The sequence below is a fragment of the Odocoileus virginianus genome, chromosome 4 (assembly GCF_023699985.2).
Source record: "Odocoileus virginianus isolate 20LAN1187 ecotype Illinois chromosome 4, Ovbor_1.2, whole genome shotgun sequence".
In the NCBI taxonomy this organism is placed as follows: domain Eukaryota; kingdom Metazoa; phylum Chordata; class Mammalia; order Artiodactyla; family Cervidae; genus Odocoileus; species Odocoileus virginianus.
This window is the reverse complement of record NC_069677.1, coordinates 8,975,063-8,995,979: the sequence shown is the minus strand read 5'-3', so window position 1 is coordinate 8,995,979 and position 20,917 is coordinate 8,975,063. Positions and strand designations below refer to the sequence as shown.

General features: G+C 36.4%; 2 protein-coding genes across 3 annotated transcripts in view; both read right to left on the bottom strand.

Moving 5' to 3' along the window:
• The window catches only part of SLC15A2 (solute carrier family 15 member 2), a 39,915-nt gene extending 27,204 nt beyond the window's left edge, over positions 1-12,711 (bottom strand). The window contains exons 1-5 of one of the 2 annotated variants that reach the window (XM_020916374.2): positions 12,607-12,711; positions 10,064-10,151; positions 9,124-9,265; positions 3,106-3,198; positions 1,875-1,974 (exon numbers count right to left, since the gene is read on the bottom strand). In XM_020916374.2, the coding sequence (XP_020772033.2) occupies positions 1,875-1,974; positions 3,106-3,198; positions 9,124-9,265; positions 10,064-10,151; positions 12,607-12,711 (528 nt within the window). Of the gene's footprint in view, positions 1-1,874; positions 1,975-3,105; positions 3,199-9,123; positions 9,266-10,063; positions 10,152-11,825; positions 12,197-12,606 lie in introns of those variants that run through there. The other variant, XM_020916375.2, reaches the window with a different exon arrangement.
• Positions 12,689-20,917, bottom strand: part of EAF2 (ELL associated factor 2) — a 62,220-nt gene continuing 53,991 nt past the window's right edge. Inside the window, exon 6 of the mRNA XM_070466050.1 lies at positions 12,689-12,792. Coding sequence (XP_070322151.1) covers positions 12,689-12,792 — 104 coding nt within the window. The remainder of the gene's footprint in view (positions 12,793-20,917) is intronic.

Below are 20,917 nucleotides of genomic sequence, written 5' to 3'. Positions count from 1 at the left end.
TCACACCCTAGTACAATCATCTTTAACATTTTTTTACCCTTTTATATTGGCAAAAATGATCATCTTGTATACTTTGTCTATGTACTGTGTCCTATGCGTGTTTATTCTAGTATTAGTCTCTGTATTAAATGTCTGTTTCTTTCAGTAGGTTGAGAGTTCCTTTAGGGCAGAAAAAAAAAATCTTATTATTTTCTGTAATCTTCACAAGCATCACTAGCATAGCACCCATCTTATATTAGACTCAGTAAATGTTTATTAACTGAATTAAGTTAGTGAATGAATGACTGAGTTAAATAATAGATTTTGTGAAATGTCTGGTAGGAATAGAACTAGAATATGGAACAGTTGAGTAAATTGTTGATCAAACAGAATAATTTACCTAATGCTCATGGAAAGTCGGCCAGAGACTACTAAAGAAAGTCTGTGGGCTGGGCAGTGGCCAGTGGAAACTTGGAAGTGGGTTTGTCCTATTACTGAAATATCTTTGCGGAACACTTACAAAATGAAGCAGCTTTCAAATAAAGTTGCTGATACTTTATTCATTATGCATGTCTGTGCTTCATTCTGACTCCCCTGACACATCAGCACAATCTCCATTTTCCATTTTTTGTGTGTTTTGCTTCCTCTTCTGGTCTCCTTTTAAACCTGCTCCATTCATCTATGTGTAGAATTCATTGTGCATAGAATCCCACTTGCCAGAGGTTGGTGATTTCTCTAATGTTAGCAAGCAATTACAATCTACGAACCCTTGGGTAGATAAAGAATATAAACTAACCCACATGGTCTGAAAGGTTAGCGAAATTCAGGAAGACATGATACAGGAAAAGAACAGAGAGTAAAAAACAAACATGATAAATGAAACATGATAAATAGCTATAGAAGAGGGAATAATACATGAAGACAGTCAAAAAGGAAAACTGAGAAGTAAAAAGAGGAAGCTAGAAATGTTGGTTGATCTAAGAATAGAGTATTTTCCTTGCCTAGTTGTCACTCCTTCCTTAACAGGTATGTTTTTACCTTTATTCATACTGCCCCCTCCTCCCCCCCGCCATGGACAGTGGAAAGTGTCTAGGAAAAGAAGGAATGATCATCAAGACAGGATCGTCCAAAAAAATTCATTCTGTTTTATTCTAAATGGTCATTTTCTCCTTCGTAGAATCTCAAAGCTAGAGATGCTTACATCATCTCCAAACTACTCATCACCTCCCATTCCCAAATTGATGACCATGTATCTTCTTAAATATCGCAAGTGAGAGTGTGAACTCACTAATATTTGAGATTTTTCCTTCCACCAAGTGAAAAGCTAACTTCCTATAGCTTTCTCTCATTGATCTTTGGATTAATTTCTGACATCCTCCCAATATCTATATAAAAGTAGTAACTCAGAAGGTAAAGAATCTGCCTGCAATGCAGGAGACCCAGGTTTAATCCCTGGGTTGGGAAGATCCTCTGGAGAAAGAAATGGCAACCCACTCCAGTATTCTTGCCTGGAAAATCCCATGGACAGGGATGCCTGGCGTGCTGCAGCCCATAGGGTCGCAAAGAGTTGGACATGACTGAGTGACTAAACAACAGCAACTTCCAGCATCTAGAGATACTTATAACATTCTCTTTAAAGTCTTATCTTATCCAGTCTAAATATCTTCATTTCCTTCAATTTTTCTTCCTAAGCTGCCTCTTTTTAGTCCATCTGTCACCCTGGTCATATTCCTTTGAAATGTTTCAGTTTTTCTCTTCATTAATGATCAGTATCCAGCACTGAACACTACTCAGATATGTTCTAACTACTGGATCACTACAATCCTGGCAAATGGCTACGTGTCATTTAATGCCTGCTCTAATTCTTGAAAACACAGAAATGACAGGACTCTTACATGTTTTTCTTCAAACTGGTCTCCACCAAAAGCTGCCACACAGGGTTTGATACCTCCTGTCCCCAAAGCTATTAGACTCAGGCCAACCATTGACAGGACTCTGAAATGGAAAGATGAGAGTACTAACCATACTGATACTAAACACAACTGTATAAATGGAATATAGAGCTATAAGAGAAAAAATATGTGTACAAGGGCACGACCTCCTTTACATTTCTATATTGTCTCCTAGGAGAGACTCAGGAGCATTTACAATCTTCATAATCCTTGAGTTTCTGCCAGGAAGTATCATTACATGGGAAGATTTTGTCCCTGATAGTTTCATTTACCTCATGTGTACAATATATGGAAGCTGATACTCAAGGAACTCCAGAGTTAAGACTCTGTTCTCAATATCATCATAGTCAAAGGGGCACGTCAATAGAAAGATCTTGTGAACCTTTATTCCACGTATTCTTAGTAACCACAAAATAAAATCTTAAGTTAGTCATAACTAATAGAAGAAATGTCAGTGATTTCTAATGGGACAACAATAATAAGGTATCTAATATCCATTAAATTTCAAACAAAATTCTTAACTCACTGAAAAATACATGTCTGGCCACATTATAAACACAAATGTATACAACCTGCTTCATGAACAAGTCTAATCCTCTCTGACTCAACCAACAAATGTCAGAACCTATCAAGATTCTTTGGCATCGTAAACATCAGTAACTTAACAAATTGGAATATATGGGACTACACATAAATGGAAATAATTCAAGCTTTGAATATGAATTCTACAATATACTATAAAGAAGTACCACAAAAAAACAAATAAAGAAGTACCACAAACATTTAAAAAAATTCTTAAAGTACAATGTGTGGATGGGTGAACATGTGAAGGAATATGGAGGGCATGAAGATTTTCATGTCTTCAAGCATATGTAGAGTTTCTGCGAAAAGGATGCTAACTGAGCTTTCTGTAAGTCCCCAAATATTTAATAAAAACACATGAGCTCAGATAAAGTAGGAAAGAATTCAACTAGTCAAATATTTTTTCTTAACCAATTTGGTATAATAAAATAATAGGTTGTAAAATAAAGAGACATCTCTAGTAAGAAGATAGAGAAATATCTATAATGAATGCATGAAATATTTACCTGTCCAATGGAGGAAAGTGGTCCTTTTCCAATGAGGAGGTTCATGATTTACATGATATCTACATGATTTACATGATTTTACTCACGTGTGTAACATTTGTCCCCCCAGTATTGGTAAGGCACCCATGGACTTGATCACATGGCCAAGCACATACACCAAGGAGAGATAGATGATTGTCCTGTTGAAAAAGTTAAATCAGTCAGTCTACAAACAGAATTCAGAGATTTGGGCAATACAGACTCAGTTCATACTGTTTTCAGTGCCAGGATAAGTGGAGCAGGAGGAGGAAGGGTTGGCCGAAGAAAGAATTATATGAGAAATGCAAATAGAAATTCTAATGGTGAATGAAGCAAACAGACTAGAAAAAGGGACAGTAACTCTTCACCCTATAGCATTAGGGACATTCTTTTCTCGTGCTTTCTGTTTTTCCCTACCTACCCCACACAGAAAATCCATGATCTTGCACAGATATATCATGAACAGGTTTGATCTGTAGTGAGACATAATGTTTTAAGGAAGGAGAACCAGAAGAACAGGATATGTTTGACCTGAGGTTTTTTTCCCAAGGAATGTCTTTGATTGTAGAACTCCATAAAGGTCAAGAAAGAATCACATAAACAGGAAAATAAGGGAACAAAGAACTTTCTTTAAACACAGTCACTGGGATAAAGAGGTAAAGGGTTTAATCTGAACACTTGGGTTATTGTAATCCCCACCACAGTTTCCTCATGGACTATTTAGCAAGGGTAAGAAAGGAGCCATGGCCTTTGAACAGATGTTCAGTGATATATAGCTCATGCAGTTGATAGGGACTTATTGTTATGTTGTTTTTTCTTTCTTTTTTAACTTTTTATTTTATATTGGAGTATATTATATCGGAATATTTTATATTTTATATTGGAGTATAGCCAACTAACATTGTTTCAGGTACACAGCAAAGAAAGAGACTCAGCCATACATATACATGTATCCATTCCCCCCAAACGTTATTTGTTTTTCAAAAAAAGATCTCAATGATACCTAGTAAGTGTAAGAGTGAGGAATTCCAGTAGGAACCTACGTTGAGATACACACACTGAAACATGGCACGCTATCAAATACACAATGTGTATTATGTGTATTGTGACACCAGAATTCTCTTTACACGTAAGTAGAATATTACTACTAGAAGGAACCTTAGAAATTATATAGCTTACTTCTGCAATTTTAAAGTACCATGTGCTAAAGTGGAATACAAAAAAAATGGAATGAAGATAGCAAAGAGAGGATGGAGATGCCAGAAACCTCAGAATGTGGATTTCTCATTCTAAATGCCTAATATTCCTAGGTTGGCTCAGCAGGGAAGGGATCTTAGACGGTTTATAATGGGAAATAGGAGATAAGAAAAGGGAAGGGACAGGTTTCCTAAAAGGCCTTGTAGGATTTTCTGGAGAAAAGTTTTCTTCACTAGAATAAAAAGAATGAATAGAAAGAAACAGAATAAAAAGTGACTGAGAAAAGGACAGCTATTATGAACACAAAATAGATGATGTATGCTAAATCATCACTGAGAAAAAACAAAAGGAATCTGAGCTGGAGTGATAGTCTGTGTTGGGAGATCAGGGCAATATCAGATTGTTGGACTAAACAAATGATAGAAGTGTAATTGCCTCAAAAGAAAAACAAGCTACCTTCTAGGTGAAAGATTCGAGGAATTAGTCAAAAATATGAAGAATATAAGTGAGGAAGCTAACAGCAGAGAACTTTAACAGAAGGAGAGCGAAGTCAAGAGAGACTTGGAAATTCTGCATTTGAAATGCAGTTGTCATTGGGGATATTACAGTCCTAACCACAGGACACAGATCTGCTTCAGACAGACTTCAGTCTTCCATTTGCAAATGAGGAAAGTGAAATGCAGAGAAGTCAAAGGACATTTTTAAAGTGCCATGCTAATTGGGATTAGAATTATGTCTAGAACTTCTTTCTTACAGACTGCATTCCTTCAGTTTTATGAACAAGTTAATGTGGGAAAAGGAAGGGAAAAGAAAGAAGTTTTAAATTTTATTTCACCATAAGAATATCAAAAGCCAGAGACATTTTAAATTAGAGTTTAGGAACTGAGGAGTATGTGCAATAGGCAGAGACCTACTGTAAGGAAGGAAGAGACCTAGCATAAAGAGGGTCAGCTCTGACCAGACAAAAAAGATAGGGGGAAGGATATGCTATAGACCCAGTCAGATAAAGAGGAAGTGTAGTAAAGACATCCAAAAATATATTTGGCAAAACACACTTAAGAGAGTGGCTTTTAGTGATTGCCATGATCAGGAGACCAGACTGACAGGCACAGGTCACAAGGTATAAACCAACACTAGGGACTATGACTAAAAATGTTATTCTCTCTTAAAAGCAACTTGGCATCAAAAATAGCACCTGAGCATGTAATTAACCTTCTCAGTAGATACTTATAGAAACAGTAAAAAGCCAGTATCCATGTTTAAAAAATTGTTTTCCATTGTGTATCTACTGGCTACTCTCTCCTACATGTAGCCCTGAAGGAAGTTTCACCTCTCTCCTGACACAGTGAGTTCCTTGTACAAAAGTCAGGGGCCACGGGTGCCCATTTTCTCTTAACAAAGCTAGGATTCTGGGACTTCAAATAGAGGAAGTACCTTTAATATATGCTGTGTACTAAATTCAGAAAATTTTGGTTTGAAGGTATGAGCAATGTTTCTAATGTTACAGGAAATTTTTCAGGCAGAAGCTAACTTCTGAAGAAAAGGAAAGGAGTTTGAAATACTTGTTTGTTCATGTTGTTGTCATCATTGTCTTTGGACATGTGAGCTCACCACACCCCCACACATCCCTAAAGAACAAGTTATTGGTGTTTTCTCCAACCCACTTTCCTCTGAAAGAGATACCTATTCATCCCTTAAAGAATTTTGTTATTTTAAAAGCAACCACAATACCCACAACAAAATAAAAGTCATCTTCACACCTGCCCACACCTACCCTCAGTCTTCTGCCTATGTTCATCTGAGGATGAATATATTTATTAACTGAAATATTTTTTGTGGGCCTCCTATGCACCAGCCATTGTTTTAAGTGCTGTGCATAAAAAACTATAAATGAGGCTTTGCCTTCTAAGTGTTTAGAAGAAGATATTAGATTCATATACACATAGTTATTATAAGAGAGAATTTGTCATGTGAGGGTGAGAAATAGGGAGTTCAGAGCATATTAGATTAATTCTGGTTAGTGGTAAAAGGTAAGGGGCAAAGGATATTCCATTGCATAGGTGGCATGTGAACTGAGCCTTAAAGAGTTTGGATGTGGAAGGCTGGGGAAGAAAGAGCTTTCATGAAGTAGAAACTATGCAAACAGACATAGAATAGAGATGTTCCTGGCCATCATTAGGTAAATATTAGTATTTGGTTCATCTATTGGACATTCTTGAAAGGGAGTAAGACAATAAGAGCAGAAAGGTAAGTTAGATGGATTAGTAGACAACATGTTGGCAGAAATTTTGAGCAGAGTAGTAATGTGAATGGAGATTTCTTTTAGGAAAATTAATTTGACAGTAGTGCAAGGATTCAATTATGAACAAAGATTATGGGAAACAATGAAAACGTCACATGTGTCCATTATAATAGTCCAGTTCAGAGGCTAAAGACAACCAAAACTAGAGTACTGGTGACTCAGTATTGAGGTGGGAGGAATATGAGATAATATAGAAACAGAATTGGTAGAATTTAAAAACTGATTGGATGTAGAAGTATAGGGTAGCTAGGAGAGAGGATAAGGTGGAATATCCAGGAGATGAATGCTAATGTGCAGTTACAGTGCACACTTGGGGCTTGAGTGATAGGTTAAGATTACAGAGTTTGAGGAGACATCAGCATATAGCTAAAATTGACACCATGGAACTTGCTAAGGGAAAATCTGGAGAAAGGGAAAAGGGTAAAAGGTATACACTGGGGAAATGCCTACATTCAGGAAACAGTGAAGTAAACAAAAAGGAAAAAAAAAAAAAGCCAAATTTGGAAGAATCCCAAAAAGTAAAAGAACCAGAAAATACAGTGTTAGAGAAGCCCAGGAAGTTTCAAGAATATAGGAGCAATAAACAGACTAAAATGCTCAACATGAATAAGAATTTACAAAAGATCACTCAGTTTGATAGCTTCATTACCAGTGATCTTAGAGAGAGGAATTTCAATAGGATAAAAAGATGACTTTTACTATTATTGCACTTACCATAATCTGTTTTGTATTAAAGTTAGTTGACCATGATATATGTGAAGCAGGTATTATGTCTTATCTGCTTATCCCTCACGGTTCTTTGGACAAATAGAAGCTGCTCAATAAACAATTTACTGAATTAAAATCGATGAAATTGAATTGAATCTAACTAGATTACATTGCACTGCATTATATTACTCTGCCCTAAGGAGTGATGATGAAGAGTAAGAAAGGAAGGCAACAAATATTAAGTGATTGTTTTCAAATTTTGCAGGTAGTGATAATAAGACAAAGAAGATAGAAAAAGAAAGGTTAATAATAATTTTTTTGTTTACAGCCATAAGATATTTGCCATTAGTTCTAGGACGAGACTATCTCTGAAGAAGAAATTGAAGGCAAGAGATGGAAATATTGAGGGTACAAAGATACCAACGAGAGTGACCTAGGTGATGGTGATACATATGTAAAAACTCATCCAGTTGTACATTTAAGCCTTTCAGATTTGTATACTTTAAGTTATACATCAATAAAAATAAGTTCAAAATAATTAAAATTACCTCATGAGGGATTAGGTTGAGGGTACAAGGAAAGATGGCCAAATTTCCTCCAAAATAGTCAGGAAGCTATTGTTCACCAAATCCCAGGGCTATACTTCTTACAAAGCAGTCATTTTAAAAATAAGTTAAAATACTATAAATATGAATCTTTTATTCTATAACTGAATGAAGACCATACCACGGCTTATGCTTTTTTTCTGCATATAGTGCCATCCTTCTATCTGGATGGACTCAGTGACTACTACTATATAAGGAGCACACACAGGCCTCAGGCACCTGCCATCTCTCTCCCAAGTCAAGAAACTATTTAGTACTGTGTTGTGGCTGTAGCATTACATTAGATGCTGAATAAATACTTTAGATAATGGATATATCTAGGCCAAAGTGAGATAGAAACCAGTGTTTACTGGAGGATTCCTTGGAACACTTGGTCTACAAGATACCCTGAAAAAATATTCCACAATCAAACAAGTCTGGGAAATGCTACATATCATAACCTTCTCTAGGCGATTTTATAATATTAATTAGCATGTTAAAGGCTATAAGAAATCATGCAGTAAAGATACCTTTTTAGCTTTATTCAGTCTAGCATTTTCCCAAACTTATTTGACTGTGAGAGCTTTATTTTCCTACATAACATTCTTTAGATCCTATACAACAAATTTTCAACAGAATACACTTTGAGAAATGCTAATTTAGACAATTCCGTAGATGACAACTCCACAGAAAATACCTAAGTGATGGATACTTGAGATCCATCTCTGTCCCATGAGAATGATGTTATAGATGACAACTATAACATTATCCGCAAACATCTCTTGGTGCTATTTTTAGGGACTTAAGAGATATTGAAATGAATAGACTACTAGTCTAACTCATGAAAATATTTATTATAGTTTTAAGAAAGAACCTACAGAAGGAGATTAGAAAAGAGAATCAGAGATGGTAAAAGATCTGAAAAGAGAGGCTTATAAGAAGATACTAAAAGAGTTAAAATGGATAGTATATAAAATAACTACATTTAATTATATGTTTTCTTGTGGGTAGCCATCTTATCACCTGAGATCAGAACAAGAATTGGTCTTAAACTTCAGAACATAAGATTAAAATTAGATACAAGAAAAAACCCCTCCTTACTGAAAAGGGTATAAAAATATTGGGAAAACTGATAATGAAGAGACAAAACCTTTCTATATTTCAGTCTGAGAGAGATTCTTATTTATCATGGATTACACAAGTATATTCTTGCTTGGAAGCAAGAGGCTTGAAGTGATAGTCTGCACGTTTAATATGTGAAGCTTCTTGGAAATGTGACCTCCCATCATCCTTACTTGAATTTTCCCAACCATGAGTCAGCAATGGCTGCTCCCAGGATGGGAGTGAAGTAACAGAGGCTGCTGAAGGCATGGTACACAGATGTGGAAGTGTTTTCACTCCAATGCAGGAAATACAGGAAATACAGGGTCAGCACAGCTAAAGCAAAAAAAGAGAGACAAAACAATGTAGATGCATTAAAATGATTTATGGAGTAAAAGAGCATTTGATAGGGTCTTTGCAGGTTATCTAGATCTTCAGCACTCCTATCAGTAGTAACTTCTGAGCAGCAGAAGTAGGGTCCCTCGGAGTTTTGAGGGTGAAAGAGGCTATGCTTAGTGTGTGTGTGTTAGTTACTCAGTCATGTCCAACTCTTTGTGACCCCATGGACTGAAGCCCATGAAGCTTCTCTGTCCATGGAATTCTCCAGGCAAGAATATTGGAATGGGTTGCCATTTCCTTCTCCAGCGTATCTTCCTGACCCAGGGATTGCACTATGGTCTCTGCATTGCAGGCAGATGCTTTATGGACTGAGCCACTGCAATATTCCTCCCTTCAGTCATCATGCACATAGCATCATTTAGGTCAATCTGAAAGATAACATGGCCTAATGTTATCTTTATCTAATATCTAATATTCCTTCCTTCTCCTTCCCAGCAGCAGTATAATCCATAGACCTAAGGAACAAAAATTAAGAATGGAATGATGATAATGAGTTTCTCTACTTATGTACTCATAGGCTGTGTTCTGGTTTCCACTACTCCTTTCTATTCTTTTCCTGTATGAGTTAGAAGGTGAAATCCCACCAGGCATTTTTTGGAAGTCTTCGCCAAAGGAAAGGACCAGCTAGATGAAGGTAAAATGTAGATAAGAGAAATAAATGCATATAAGACAGATTGTTACAAACATGGGGTGAGAATGAGTGGAGAAAAGTAGGACTTAGAGACACAAAATTACCTCTCATGCCATAATAGGAAAAGCGCTCACAGAATTCATTCACCACAATGAAGACAATACTCAGTGGATAGTTGGAGCCACAGATTTTCTAGGAAACAAAAAGACACTGGTTCAACCACGAACAATATATCCATATTTAGACCATTATATTATACTGTTTCACAACAGAAAAAAATTTATGTCACCATGATAGATCATGCGAAGCAATGGTCCCTACTCTTCATGAAACAGCCAGTATCCTACTAAAAGTGCTTGCATTTTCTGGAGTTGAGCTGGAGGAGCTGCTTGTATATTTTTGAGATTTATCCTTTGTCTGTTGCTTCGTTTGCTATTATTTTCTCCCAATCTGAGGGCTGTCTTTTCACCTTGCTTATAGTTTCCTTTGTTGTGCAAAAGCTTTTAAGTTTCATTAGGTCCCATTTGTTTATTTTTGCTTTTATTTCTAAAATTCTGGGATGTGGGTCATAGAGGATCCTGCTGTGATTTATGTCGGAGAGTGTTTTGCCTATGTTCTTCTCTAGGAGTTTGATAGTTTCTGGTCTTACATCTAGATCTTTAATCCATTTTGAGTTTATTTTTGTGTATGGTGTTAGAAAGTGTTCTAGTTTCATTCTTTTACAGGTGGTTGACCAGTTTTCCCAGCACCACTTGTTAAAGGGGTTGTCTTTTTTCCATTGTATATCCTTGCCTCCTTTGTCTCGGGCCTGGTGCACTGGGAAGACCCAGAGGGATCGGGTGGAGAGGGAGGTGGGAGGGGAGACCGGGATGGGGAATACATGTAAATCCATGGCTAATTCATTTCAATGTATGACAAAAACCACTGCAATGATGTAAAGTAATTAGCCTCCAACTAATAAAAATAAATGAAAAAAATAAATAAATAAAAGTGCTTGCATTGCTGATTTAGCAATCAAAGAAGCTATTCTAAATATTCCTTTGTCCCTCAAACATTTAATATGGAGCTGCTCAGGCATTTCTTGATATAGACACTAGGACCTGTTTATCTTCCCACAGGTACTAAATGGAAAGCCTGGGGCATCGGGCAAGAGAATAATCATCCTTATTTCTAGGAACATAACAAAGAGTTGGCCTCTGGAACACTTTATGTCCAGGTAGTTACAGTCAAATGTCAGTACCCTGCTTAGCTCTACAGTGTGGATTAACCTTTCTGTCCCCACTTGCCCCATTCACTGTGCTGGGAGGAATCCTAGCAATATGAAGGCTTCCTGCCAGGAACAGAGCCCAATACAGATTGTTAAAGATTAAGATGATTGATCACCTTAACCTTTGGCAGAGATTTCTTAAACCTTCTCAAATTAAATGTCCATTTGTTCTATGAAACAGATTCTATAATATTTTCATGCTAATCCTTTTTGGCATTAAAAGGACTATGCTATTTCATGCACTGTATCAGTCAGAATAAAAGGAATATCATGTTTTACTTCAAATCCCTCTCATTACAATAGCCCAACCAACATGAGAAGGGGATGGAGATACGTGGCCTTGGTTCAATCAAATCATGAGATTTTTTTATTACCTTTCCTTATTCATAAGATATACATGCATTTTTGTAAGTAGCCTCAAATTATTTGGGACCAGAGATATACAACTAAAGAAATGATTGATAAATTAATGTGTTCATTTTTTTTATCCACATAGATATATATGGATATACATAAACAACCCTCCAAAGTATTAATATGTATTAATGTATGATTTAAAAAAAAAACTTCTTAAAAGACACAGTGAATAGTATTCTTACCTTCCCAGCTCACAGCTTGAGAATTATATAGCTTGAAGTTTGGTTAACATGGCTTCTACTAGCTATGTAACACTGTCACAGACTGTGCTAACATACTGGTCCAGGCCATGTCACTAAACCTGGCTTTATACTTCAGTTTTGTTATTCCAAAGAAACTACCCACCTCTAGAATACTGCTACTTCTTTGCTTGTAAGAATTAAGTAAATACTGGCTAGTATTACTATACCCTCTCTACTTATAGGATTTTGATATGAGGATTAAAAAAGAATTGGGAAATGTTTTAACAAGTATTAATATATAAAGTAAAACATTATTACTTCCCTGTTTCTCTGTCCTTTCGCCCACTGTAAACTGAAACACAATAACAGAGACTAAATCTATTCTGAAACTTCTCTTGGTGTCCAGCATAGATTCTGTGTACAGGGGAAACTAAAGGCTGAAGTTTTGGAGGGTTTTTTGGTAAAGAAAGAACAATCACACACAGTTCTCCAGAAAGGAGTACTTGCCAAGTTTCCCTGGACATGCAAAGTGCTTTTTTTTCCACCCCAGAGAGATTCAGAATATACAATGAAATACAGCCAAGTCCTGGATACCCACTCTTCCTCTCCTAAGTTGAAAGAAACTCCTGTTTAGATCTGGTTTATAGGTTCATTCTAACTCCAAGAGAGAATAGTTTTTAATACTCTAATACAGCTCAGCCTGAAGCTCCAGGGGCCAAGGATGAGAACCAACAGAGAAAGTCTGTTCCTGTCAGAGACAGAGATGAATCCCAGGACTCACCGGAGATGACTGCTTTGGAAAGCTGTGGGGTCGAGGTGGTACCTCTTCAGTGGAGACAGGTAAAAAAAGAGTTTCCTTGGAATCATTTTTCTGGAAGGGATTCATGGCTGGCTCCTGTCTCTCTCTTCAAGCATTTGGCTTTGGTACGCAGTTGGGACAGCTGCCAGGCTACTGTGAAAAGGGTGACTGGGAGGGGAAGAAGGGGTGGCTTTAGCAACTAGTTTTAACCCTGTGGGTGTCGGGCTGAAGCAGCTTCCTGCGAAGCAGAAAGCTATATGAAAAAAAAAAAAACTATTGGGTCTCAGACACTAGTTTAAAAGAATGTTTATGTAAAAGGTAAAGCAGGGGGAAGTGAGATACTGTAAAATGCTGGAGAACTGCACATGAGTGAAAAGTAGTTAGAAATATAATGCCTAGAACATAGCCTGGAGCACAGATTTAAACACTGATTTCAGGATAATAATAGCTGCCATTTATCACACACCCATTGTGTGTGTATATATATGTGTGTGTGTGTGTATGTGTATACACACATATATTATCTTCATGTTCTTATTTTTACTACCATCCTCACTTTACAGGAACTAATATCTCAAGAGATTGCAATTTTTCCAAAGTCATGTGGCCATCAAGTGGCAGATCTGGAATTTTCACTGTGCTATTATGGATAGATTAGTATCAGTAATGCCTATGGCTATTAGTTAGGAATGGAAGCTATGGAAATAGAAACATAGGAATGTAGGGGAATTGAAATGCATTGAAAAGGGAAAGTTATCTCCAAAGCGAATTTGGAGAGATACAAAAAAATGTTAATTTTTGGTTTTCAACATAGTAAAGTTCAACTGGAAATGTCTTATAAGCAATTAAAGAGGTGGAGCTAAAGAAAACAAAAGGAAAAGTTCAGTGATCTACATTTGGGAATAATTCTTATTTTAAAATTCATTCTCTATGTTGTCACTTTCTTACTTCAAGATGAACCTAGCATTTCATTTGTAAATAAAATTTGATTTGTGTAAAAATTATGAACCAGTTATTTTCTAGGTACTATTACAAACACCATTTTTCTTAATATTTAGTGAATGGACTTCCAAATGACTCCAGAATACATTTAGTTCTTATCAGAGGAGGAACAGGATCAGACAAGACTGTTGCTGCTGCTGCTGCTGCTAAGTCGCTTCAGTCGTGTCCAACTCTGTGCAACCTCATAGACGGCAGCCCACCAGGCTCCCGTGTCCCTGGGATTCTCCAGGCAAGAACACTGGAGTGGGCTGCCATTTCCTTCTCCAATGTGTGAAAGTGAAAAGTGAAAGTGAAGTTGCTCAACTGTAGCGACCCCATGGACTGCAGCCCACCAGGCTCCTCCATCCATGGGATTTTCTAGGCAAGAGTACTGAAGTGGGGTGCCATTGCCTTCTCCGGACATGACTATTAAATAATTATTATTTTTGCAAAGTCAAAGAGGTAAAAGAAAAAAACAGTATGGTGCCCATTTAGTTGTCAGTCAAAAGGAAAAGGAAAAGAATGGCTAGAGAGAAATAAGAAAAATAAGGATTAAACCAAAAAAGAAGTCAGGAAATAGGAGAATGCATTATTTTATTTTAGAATATGAGAACCTATGATTCTATCCCTCATAAAATTCTTACATTACCTACTTGAGTAATTTATTGACAAGTAAGATCAGGATAAACTCTACTCTTTCCTCCCTAAACTATCTCAGACTTTGACCATGTTTTTTCTCAGCTTCTGTTACACTCCTCATCCTGTTTCTCTCCTGTCAACCTTTACCCAAAGAAGAGTCCAGCTTCATTTCTGCTTGTGACAGTAATGATTAAGCTGTAGTTATTCTTTCAGGAAGTACTGCCCTTTCTGACCTAGTTTGGTTAATGACTCTGGATACAAAACAAATGAACAGTCAGAAGTTACTAGTCAAGTTAACTACTAGAGGCATAGATGCCTTTAAGATCTAATTATATCAATAGCTCCTCCTGCTCTGGCCTTGTACCTCTGAAATAGCATTTGGTATAGCAGAGCAGATGGAATAGCACCTGTATGCAAGGCACCAACTCATTCGTGCTCATAGGTGCCCTAAATACCAAACTTGAGCGTATTGGCATTGGTTCTCTGATACTTGTTTGCTTAGGTGAAATTTTTCATTGATTATGGCAATACAATGCTAAGCAGTCATAGAATCAAATAATATCAAAGATGGAAGGAATCCTAATCTTGTCATATGTAAACTAAACTTCCCTGATGATAAAAATCACTTACGGATATTTATATGTATTTATATTGGTACATGTACTTATGTACCAATATAAATATTTCCAGGGTGATACACACACACACACACACACACACACACACACACACAGGTCTAAAGAGGTAGCTAAGAATTTGTATTTTTAACAAGAATCTCTGGTAATTCTTATATTAGGGATTTTGTGAACACTGAATTGAAATCCCTCTGCTAATCTAGCCTGAAGAATATTACAGACAAGCTCAGACTAGAATCCCAGACTCTAAGACCTATTCTAGAGCATTTTCAATTTTACCAAGATGCTTCTTATACAGCATCATTTTTGCTAAGTTGAAATCAGAAGGACAAAGGGGAAAAAAAATCAAAGAAAAAAGCAATTCATGAACAGAAATCAGTACAAACTCTTCAGAGATAAAAAAAGAATAATAGAGAAAAATAGCCTAAGATATAAGAGTAAAAATATTTGTGATTCAATGATTATGACAGGAGAGAATGATATTTTATAGTCATGTACAGAAAGGAGGCTGAAAGTCTCAAACGATAGATACTTATATAGTCAGAGAGAAGAAGCAAATATGAAATTAAAAGAGGATGTGTTTAGCAAACTATGAATACAAAATCATCACATAAAAAGATTGTATTTAAATATCAGCAAAAACAAATAGAAAAGGTAATTTAAAAATTATACCAGCTCTAATAGCATAAAACATACCTAGGAATAAATCTATTAAAAGATGTTTAAGACATGAATACATGATACAATTAAAAAATAAGTTAAAAAAGACATCAGTATTAAACACTCTAAAAAATTATAGAAAGAAATTAAAGACCTAAATAAATGGAGAGACATATCATGCTCATGATTTGGAAGACTCAGTAAGATGTCAGCAATCCCCAAATCAATCTATAGTTGCATCAAAAAAATCCAACAGCTTTTGTGAATGTAGAAAATCACAGGTTGATTTTTAAAATTCATATGGAGATGCAGAAACCTAAGAACAGGAAAGGCAATCTTGAAGAACAATAATGAAGGATTTGCGCTACCCAGTAGGAGATCTATTATAAAGCTATAGTAATTATAACAGAGTGGAAATGACACAAGGATAGATAAGGCAACCAATGCAACAGAACAGAATTCAGAAAAAGACCCACACACATACTTTGGCATTATTTAGGCCAAACAAGACACAGCAGTGCAATGGGACAAATAACTGTTTTCAATTAAAAAAAATACCATCTGGATACTCATATGGAAAAAAGTGTTTATCTTACATCATGCATAAAAACCATAAAAGAAAATAATATATAGATTACATTAATATTCAGTTCAATTTGGTCACTCAGCCATGTCCAGCTATTTGTGACCCCATGGACTATAGCACGCCAGTTTTCCCTGTCCATCACCAACTCCCAGAGCTTGCTCCGACTCATGTCCATCGAGTCGGTAATGCCGAGCCAACAGGGAATGTCATTCTCTGTCATCCCCTTATCGCCTGTGTTCAATCTTTCCCAGCATCAGTGTCTTTTCAAATGAGTCATTTCTTTGCATCAGGTGGCCAAGGTATTGGAGCTTCAACTTCAGCATCGGTCCTTCCAATGAACACTCAGGACTGATCTCCTCTAGGACTGACAGGTTGGATCTCCTTTCAGTCCAAGGGACTCAAGAGTCTTCTCCAACACCACAGTTCAAAAGCATCAATTCTTCGGTGCTCAGCTTTCCTTATGGTCCAACTCTCACATACATGACTACTGGAAAAACCATAGCTTTGACTAGATGGACCTTTGTCAGCAAAATAATGTCTGCTTTTTAATACATTGCCTAGGTTGGTCATATAGAGAGATTAGATTAATTCTACATAGATTACAGATCTGTTAAAGTTTAAAAAATATAGCTTTTAGAGGAAAATGTGAGAGAATATCTTTATGACTGATTAAGCAAAGATTTCATTTTTTAGGCTAAGATTTTTAAAAAGAAGACATATAGCAACCATAAGCAATTAATATATGGTATAGCATTAAAATTAATAACTTTTGTTCACCAAAATATACCATTAAGAGTAAAAAAGACAACTCACAAATTGATAGAAAACAGCCATACTACATATATTGGCAAAGGACTTGTGTCCAAACTACATAAATCCCTTCAAAAATCAATGACAAAAGACTTATATTCAGATTGTAAGTCTTTTGCAATATAAATAATAATTCATTAACAACCTTGCAAATTAGTCAAATGTATCTGTAGAATGAATTTCTGGAAGTAACATTTCTGTGACAAAAAGTGTTTTATAATTTTTAGAACTGCCGATTCATTTCCTGTTTTCTATTGAGTTGTTTGTCCTCTTCTTGTAAGCTTGTAAGATCTACTTTTATATCATTTATATTAATTCTCTTCCACCCTCTATGTTGCCAATAGTTTTTTATTGATTTTCTTTGTGGACTTTTAAAATATAACTTAAAAGGCACAAATCTTAAGTGTAAGACTGCAGTATTTTCTACATATGTGTAACTCACATATCCACCACCCAGATAAGATTATATATATATATATATATATATATATTTAATAAATATTTACTTACTTATAATCTATATAATACATTACATACATTATATATTATACTACTACTATGAGTTGATGATGAGGTGATGGAATTCCAGTTGAGCTATTTCAAATCCTAAAAGATGATGCTGTGAAAGTGCTGCACTCAAGATGTCAGCAAATCTGAAAAACTCAGCAGTGCTCAGAGGACTGGAAAAAGTCAGTTTTGATTCCAATCCCAAAGAAAGACAATGCCAAAGAATGCTCAAACTACTGCACAATTGCACTCATCTCACATGCTAGCAAAGTAATGTTCAAATTCTCCAAGCGAGGCTTCAACAGTATGTGAACTGTGAACTTCCAGATGTTCAAGCTGAATTTAGAAAAGGCAGAGGAACAAGAGATCAAATTGTGAACATCTGCTAGATCATCGAAAAAGCAAGAGAGTTCCAGAAAAAAAAAAAAAAAACATCTATTTCTGCTTTATTGACTACACCAAAGCCTTCGACTATGTGGATCACAATTAACTGTGGAAAACTCTGAAGGAGATGGGAATACCAGACCACCTGGCCTGCCTCTTGAGAAACCTGTATGCAGGTCAAGAAGCAACAGTTAGAACTGGACATGGAACAACAGACTGGTTCCAAATAGGAAAAGGAGTACATCAAGGCTGTATATTGTCACCCTGCTTATTTAACTTATATGCAGAGTACATCATGAGAAATGCTGGGCTGGAGGAAGCACAAGCTGGAATCAAGATTGCAGGGAGAAATATCAGTAACCTCAGATATGCAGATGACACCACCCTTATGGCAGAAAGTGAAGAACTAAAGAGCCTCTTGATGAAAGTGAAAGAGGATAGTGAAAAAGTTGGCTTAGAGCTCAACATTAGGAAAACTAAGATCATGCCATCTGGTCCCATCACTTCATGGCAAATAGATGGGGAAACAGTGGAAACAGTGGCTGACTTTATTTTTCTGGGCTCCAAAATCACTGCAGATGGTGATTGCAGCCATGAAATTAAAAGACACTTTCTCCTTGGAAAGAAAGTTGTGACCAACCTAGGCAGCATATTAAAAAGCAGAGACATTACTTTGTAAACAAAGGTCCATCTAGTCAAGGCTATGGTTTTTCCAGTAGTCATGTATGGATGTGAGAGTTCTACTATAAAAAAGCTGAGTGCTGAAGAATTGATGCTTTTGAACTGTGATGTTGCAGAAGACTCTTGAGAGTCCCTTGGGCTGCAAGGAGATCCAACCAGTCCATCCTAAAGGAGATCAGTCCTGGGTGTTCATTGGAAGGACTAATGCTGAAGCTGAAACTCCAATACTTTGGCTACCTGATGCGAAGAGCTGACTCATTGGAAAAGACCCTGATGCTGGGAGGGATTGTGGGCAGGAGGAGAAGGGGACGACAGAGGATGAGATGGTTGGATGGCATCACTGACTCAATGGACGTGGGTTTGGGAGACTCTGGCAGTTGGTAATAGACAAGGAGGCCTGGCGTGCTGCGGTTCATGGGGTCGCAAAGAGTCAGACACGACTGAGCGACTGAACTGAACTATGATTTTTGCCGGTCCCTTTGAAGAAGCTCTCAACCTTTTAGAATATATTTTTATAATATTTTTTTCCATTCTTGAGTTGCTAATTTTGATTCATCTCAACACATTGGAAATTATTAATCTAATTATTACATCAATGGTATGTAAATGATATAATAACTGAATTCTGACATGTCTAAAAGTGCCTTCTTACCAAACTGTGGATGATAATACTTGATGAATATGTAATTCATAGGTCACACTCATATCCTTATACAGATGCAGCTTTACTAACTTTAGAGTTTCAGTGTAGTGTTATGGAATCATTCAAAGACCACTGATTTTTGTTCCTTTGTAGCCAACTTACTTTCACTATTTTTGTACTTTTATTATCAGTTTCATCAAACCACTCAGAAAGGTCAAACTAAAAGAATATGAGGTTACATTAACTAACCTTATTTTAATAATCATTTCATATATACACATATCAAATCATCACACTATATAGCTTAAACTTATACAATGTTATATCTTTCTCTATAAAGCTGGGAGAAAAAAGGTATGTGCTTAGAATCATGTGAAGATGGTTCTGGCAGAGAATGTCATATCTGAGAACCTGTCTTATCCACAGCTCCCTACATTTTAATGTCTGAAACTGCATCAAATAAAGAGATAGCTGAAGCAAAGAAGATATTATCTCATTCCTCTCTAAGCTACTCATATTTAAATAAGTGGGGTATAGAGAATGATATGCTATGTATTCATTCATCAAATGATTTTTAGGAACATATTTCATTTATATGGGAAATAATAAAAGGAGGAAGAAATGAGTTATGGAGTCCAGAATGACAGTGGCTAAAAGACAAGGAAGGGAAAAACCCATGAAAATAAAACAAAGGAAGGTCCGAGGACCAGAGTGAGGACCTCTAGTAGAACAAACAGCCCTCCTGGCTAGCCCAATTTACAGAGGGCAGGCCCAGGGGGGAGGGAAAAACATATAAAAAGAGCAGCCAAAGGGCCGGGGGCCTCTCTCTCCTCTTCGCGTCTTTGGGTTGGCATGCCCTCATGCCTCAAGGATGTAGTTTCCTGCTATTTTCTAAATAAAATTGAGCTGTAACACAGAGCTGTAGCACTGATCTGTCTAAGAGCTATAACATGGTCTGTTCAAGACCCGAGATCTATAACATGGTCTGTCTGAGAGCTGTGATGCGCCAAGGGCTTTAATGTCCTTCACTTCAAATTTTTGTTGAGACAAGACAGAACCAAGGAGAATACACTCGCCTGACATCTATATGTGTGTGTGTGTATATATATATGCATATTTATATATATACTTATATGTATGTATATTTATACATACATATACTTATATATATGTATATGTATATAGCTAGAAAACGTCCTATGGTAAGAGGTAATGTTTAATAAAATTTTTTTTCATAATTTCCAAAACTTGGAATTAACCAAGATTCCTTCAGTAAGTTAGTGGATACATAATATTACATCCACATAATGTAATATTATTTGCACTAAAAAGAAATGAACAAGACATGGAGCAAACTTAGGTGCATACCAAGCCATGAAGAAGACATTGAGGAAACTTTAAGTACGTAGGTGAAACAGCCAATCTGAAAAGGCTGCATAATGTCTGATTCCAATTATAAGATATTCTGTTAAAGGCAAAACTAAGGAGAGAGTCAAAAGATCACTGATTGACAGGGGTTGGGATGTGGAGGAATGAATTGACAGAGCATAGGATTTTTAGGGCAGTGAAACCACCCTGTATGATACTACAATGGTGGACAAAGGTGATTATACATTTGTTAACACCCATAGAAAACACAAAGAGTGAACTCTAATGTAAAATACAGACTTTAGATGATGATGTGTGAATGTAGGTTCATCAATTATTTAAAAAGGTACAAATCTGGTGCAGGATGTTCATAGTAGGGGAGATTATGCATGTGTGGGA